The sequence below is a fragment of the Rana temporaria genome (assembly GCF_905171775.1).
Source record: "Rana temporaria chromosome 2 unlocalized genomic scaffold, aRanTem1.1 chr2f, whole genome shotgun sequence".
Lineage (NCBI taxonomy): Eukaryota > Metazoa > Chordata > Amphibia > Anura > Ranidae > Rana > Rana temporaria.
The window spans coordinates 71,491-77,243 of NW_024404411.1; the positions used below are offsets into that span (position 1 = coordinate 71,491).

The window sequence follows — 5,753 nt, forward strand, 5'->3', positions numbered from 1 at the left end:
TCACACCCCCAGATCCCCCACCAGATCCCTCCACTCAAATCACACCCCCAGATGACCCCCATCTAGGGTGCCCACATGTCCCGGTTTGCCCGGGATTGTCCCGCAATTCGCATTTGTGTCCTGTGTCCCGGGCACCTTCATTCCGGGACAATACAGTGTCCCGGAAAGAAATGAGGACACACAGCCACCCTAATAGACAATTGCCAAACTGGTTGCTAGGGTCACCCCACCTGGCATCTAGCAACCAGTGACATCACATTTGCAGAGTCTCAGATCGAGGCCGTGAGGAGCAAGGCCTTTACCGAGTGCTGCCCTGCTCTCCCAGTCCACCCACCTTCTCTATTTCTCCGACCGCGGCATCAGCACCTCCTGACTCCTTCAGGCTTCAGTGACCTCCTGGCAGGTGGCGGCATTCTGTAATGCTGGCTGTCTTAGATCCACGGTTTGACTGCCCGTCCCAACTCCCACATTGCCCGACTTCTCCCCCTCCCGCCCACTGTCCGAGCCACCCGACTGCCTGAGGGGGGCTCCCCAACCTGGACCAGGGAAAAAAGACTGGCGCTTAACCGCCCACCACACCAGACCAGTCCAGATTAGAAGGTGAACAAATGGAACCTGATTGGAGCCGGTCAGGTGGGGCTGGGGACAGTACAGTAATAAATGAGGCTTTCAAAGTGGGGCCCTGCCCTGGGGGGCTATAAAAAAATGAAGCTGACAAGTGGGTGCAATAAAAAATGAGGCTGACAAGTGGGGGGGCAATAAATTATGAAGCTGACCAGTGGGGGAAATAAAAATGATATATGTACAAAAAAAAGTATACCACCTGTCTGAACTGGTGACCACTATTTGCTTTTGTTTTTCCAAAAATTGGCAAAAAAAGTATCAAAAATCATCTTTTTTTGTGCTGGCACGAGGGCCTGCCCGAGGGGTCGAGGGCATGCGGGGGGGGGGGGGGGGTCCCTAAATGTTAGTTTGGAAATGTGGTCACCCTACCCCCATCCCTCACACCTCCAGATCCCTCCACTCTGATCACACCTTCAGATCCCTCCACTTGAATCACATCTCTGGATATCGCCATCCCTCCACTTTGATCACACCTTCAGATCCCTCCACTCTGATCACACCTCCAGATCCCTCCACTTTGATCACACCTTCAGATCCCTCCACTCTGATCACACCTTCAAATACCCCACAAAATCCTCTACTCTGATCACACCTCCAGATCCCTCCACTCTGATCACACCTCCAGATCCCTCCACTCTGATCACACCTCCAGATCCCTCCACTCTGATCACACCTCCAGATCCCTCCACTCTGATCACACCTCCAGATCCCTCCACCCTGATCACACCTCCAGATCCCTCCACTCTGATCACACCTCCAGATCCCTCCACTCTGATCACACCTCCAGATCCCTCCACTCTGATCACACCTCCAGATCCCTCCACTCTGATCACACCTCCAGATCCCTCCACTCTGATCACACCTCCAGATCCCTCCACTCTGATCACACCTCCAGATCCCTCCACTCTGATCACACGTCCAGATCCCTCCACTCTGATCACACGTCCAGATCCCTCCACTCTGATCACACCTCCAGATCCCTCCACTCTGATCACACGTCCAGATCCCTCCACTCTGATCACACGTCCAGATCCCTCCACTCTGATCACACCTCCAGATTCCCTCCACTCTGATCACACCTCCAGATCCCTCCACTCTGATCACACCTTCAGATCCCTCCACTCTGATCACACCTCCAAATACCCCACAAAATCCTCTACTCTGATCACACCTCCAGATCCCTCCATTCTGATCACACCCCCAGATCCCTCCACTCTGATCACACCTCCAGATCCCTCCACTCTGATCACACCTCCAGATCCCTCCACTCTGATCACACCCCCAGATCCCTCCACTCTGATCACACCTCCAGATCCCTCCACTCTGATCACACCTTCAGATCCCTCCACTCTGATCACACCTTCAGATCCCTCCACTCTGATCACACCTCCAAATACCCCACAAAATCCTCTACTCTGATCACACCTCCAGATCCCTCCATTCTGATCACACCCCCAGATCCCTCCACTCTGATCACACCTCCAGATCCCTCCACTCTGATCACACCTCCAGATCCCTCCACTCTGATCACACCTCCAGATCCCTCCACTCTGATCACACCTCCAGATCCCTCCACTCTGATCACACCTCCAGATCCCTCCACTCTGATCACACCTTCAGATCCCTCCACTCTGATCACACCTCCAGATCCCTCCACTCTGATCACACCTCCAGATCCCTCCACTCTGATCACACCTCCAGATCCCTCCACTCTGATCACACCTTCAGATCCCTCCACTCTGATCACACCTCCAGATCCCTCCACTCGGATCACACCTCCAGATCCCTCCACTCGGATCACACCTCCAGATCCCTCCACTTGGATCACACCTCCAGATCCCTCCACTCGGATCACACCTCCAGATCCCTCCACTCGGATCACACCTCCAGATCCCTCCACTCGGATCACACCTCCAGATCCCTCCACTCTGATCACACCTTCAGATCCCTCCACTCTGATCACACCTTCAGATCCCTCCACTCTGATCACACCTCCAGATCCCTCCACTCTGATCACACCTCCAGATCCCTCCATTCTGATCACACCTCCAAATACCCCACAAAATCCTCTACTCTGATCACACCTCTCAGATACTCCCCTCCCCATCACACACACACCAGGGACACAAGGATTATCTGTGTCCTGAACAGGTAGTAGAACATCTCCAGCAGGATTTCCACTGGCAACCAGTAGAGAGCCTCCTCCATCCTGACCTCCTCCTCTGCCAGAACCCCCGACACCCCCTGCCTGAGACCCCCCTCCCGCACAGCATGATGCTTGCTGACTGCACAGACTCAGGATCCGCTCATCGCTCTGCCCTCCTCTGCATGCTTGGATACATTCTCTCTGCTTTCTCGATGACAGCTGAGATAAAGGTTGTGGATGGGGATTTGGATTTTACCGCCCCCTCCCCATGGCTGCCTGGGCTTCCTTATGGTGTCACCCGCCCTGTCTGCGCCCTTCTAAATATTGCGCCTAGGGAAACAGCGCTGGTTGCTCCTGCCCCCACCCCCACGATACACCACAGCATTTAACAAAGTTTTTTATAAATTAACTTTCTTGACGGGTATAAAAAACATATGTTCTCATGTTCGAGATTGAGAGGTAGTCACCTTTCCCGTCTGTTTCTTGCCTCTCAACAACAGAATAAAACACCTACAATAAATCATGTGACCTATAAAAGCCTAAAAACATTTTCCCCCAAAGACATTGGGTGTCCCTCTACAAAGCATGGCTAAGGCCCTCTGGCGAATCTCTCTGGTCTTTATGCCATAGATGATCGGGTTCATCATCGGTGGGACCAGGACATAGAGGTTGGCGAAGATGATGTGGAACTGTTGAGAGATGTGTCTGTGGCCGACTCTGTGAGCAATGAAGCTAAAAAACGCCGGGATGTAGAAGAGAACGATGACACAGGTGTGGCACACGCATGTATTGAAGGCTTTGAGACGAGCCTCCGAGGATGGGAGTCTCAGAACCGCCATGATAATAGCAGCATAGGAAATTATAATAAGGACCAAGTCCACACCGGTGGAACAGGCGGCTATGACCAGTCCATACACCACATTCACCATTATGTTAGAAGTCGCCAATCTAGCCACAGACATGTGCTCACAGTAGGTGTGTCCTATGACGTTGCTTCGCTGGAACGGTAATCTGTGGAGAAGAAACGCAAATGGCGTAATTACGAAGATACTTCGAAAAAGGGCCACCATGGCCGTCTTCTGTATGAAGGAGTTGGTGAGAGTCGTAGTGTAAGTTAAAGGGTGACAGATGGCGCAGTAACGGTCATACGCCATGGAGAGCAAAATGGCGGATTCAGTACAAAAAAAGAAATGGACGAAGAAGACTTCGGTGAGACATCCAATGAAAGAGATCTGATGATTAGCAAACCAGAAGATGCTGAGGGTCTTGGGTACGGTGGTGGAGCTCAAGAGGACATCGCTGGTTGCCAACATCATGAGGAAGATATACATGGGCTGGTGGAGACTCTCATTGGCCGAGATGACCAAGACCAAGGCGGAGTTTCCCAGAAGTGACAGAACGTACATGATGGAGAACGGGATGGAGATCAGGAGATGTGAGTCCTCCAGGCCAGGAATTCCCATCAGGAGGAAATAATCGGGGTGGAAATCCGTGGAATTTGACATTTTTCTATTTTGTTTTGTAAGTTGGCAATCTACTTGATTGAGAAAAACATCAAAAGTTGAAATAATTTAAACAAATGTATTTATCTATTGATTATTTGATTACTTGTGTATTATTTATTATGTATTTGTTTGTAGTGTCGCAGGGTTTGATACATCACTAGTTCCTCTCTTTATATTTTGTGTGATTCGTCTGTCGGTAGATATTCCTCGATTTCCTGTCGGGGTAGAATGTGATCCGAGGCCTATCAACAGAGACAAGAAAAAAAAAAGAGTTGGGTGGGGAAGGGTTAGAACTTTTGAGCATATTTTACATCCTCCCTCTGGCCTTCCCTTCAGTCTTATACTGACTCCTCTCCTGGACTGAAATGGGTTCCTCCGATATTACTGCACACTGTGAGCTTTTAGTAATATTCACCAAACCCAGGGCTCGAGTCCTACAGGAATGCATGGGAACGGCGTTCCTGTACTTTTTTCACAGCAGGAATGCTGTTCCCGTTAAGAAAGCCGACGTCCAGGGCTGGCGACTGCACTTTGGTCTCTGCACAGCTATGGAAAAGTAGCAACGCCGGGGCTGCCAGGATGCAGAGTAGTGCGACTGCGGCAGCACCTTCTGTTCTATTTCTGCCCTGTCACTTGTCCAGACTCTCCAGAGCAGTTGCGTACCTGGGAGGGGGTCTCGCATTGGAGGGTCGTCAGCCCTCCTGCACTGGGTAAATCTGCAATCTCAGCAGGAGGGGCCCAGAGGTAGAGTGGCCAAAGACTTTCAAATCCTGTCCACCGATAAGCTAATCTCCTGCTGTGCAACTGTTTAGAAAAAAACATCTCTGGCCCCCCTTTTTTTGGGGGGATCTTGGGTAAGTTCCCACATTTTATTTCCCAGGACTTGAACCCTAACCAAGCCCATCCTGAACTGAACCCAGGTGCATTGGTCCCACCACTAATCATAGCACCCACCCCCAACCCCCCACCCACAGGTCCTCCAAACCACCAGGCCAGGGTTGTGGAGAAGTGGCCTTTGTCCTCATCAGAAGGTGCTTTATACAGAGGGACTCTCCTTGACAAGGTGCGCCCCTCCTTGCTGGCATTTGGCCAGGTATGATTTAGGATCGGGGGGATGGATGCACACCTCACCCTGCCCCTTCCTTGCCTACCAGGCTGCACCCTTGGACCGGGGTCTGTTGTGGATTTTGCGAGAGACTCCACATTTTTCTTTCTAGTTTTCTGCATTGGGTTCCCCCTTTAATTCCATATCAGACTCCAAGAGTCTGGCGTATGATTTGGGAAAACCTCACACAGTTTTGTTTATTTTTTTGGGGCTTTTTTGAGCAGGGGGTCCCCCATGACATCCATACCAGACCCCCAAAAAGCATTAGTATCTGGCTTTGTATTTTTAGGGAGAACCCCATCCTTTTTTTTCTTGTGGGATCCCCCATTAACATCTTTTTTTTTAGACCCTGATGTAGGCTTGTGAGGTTTAG

The 5,753-nt window shown here is 51.0% G+C and overlaps 1 protein-coding gene across 1 annotated transcript; it reads right to left on the reverse strand.

Annotated features, from left to right (window-relative positions):
• Nucleotides 1–3,238: 3,238 nt before the first annotated feature.
• LOC120921583 (olfactory receptor 52D1-like) lies at nucleotides 3,239–4,279 on the reverse strand. Its single transcript, XM_040334085.1, has one exon. The coding sequence runs from the start codon at nucleotides 4,273–4,275 to the stop codon at nucleotides 3,310–3,312; it is 966 nt and encodes a 321-aa protein (XP_040190019.1). The 5' UTR covers nucleotides 4,276–4,279; the 3' UTR covers nucleotides 3,239–3,309.
• Between the last annotated feature and the right edge of the window lie 1,474 nt (nucleotides 4,280–5,753).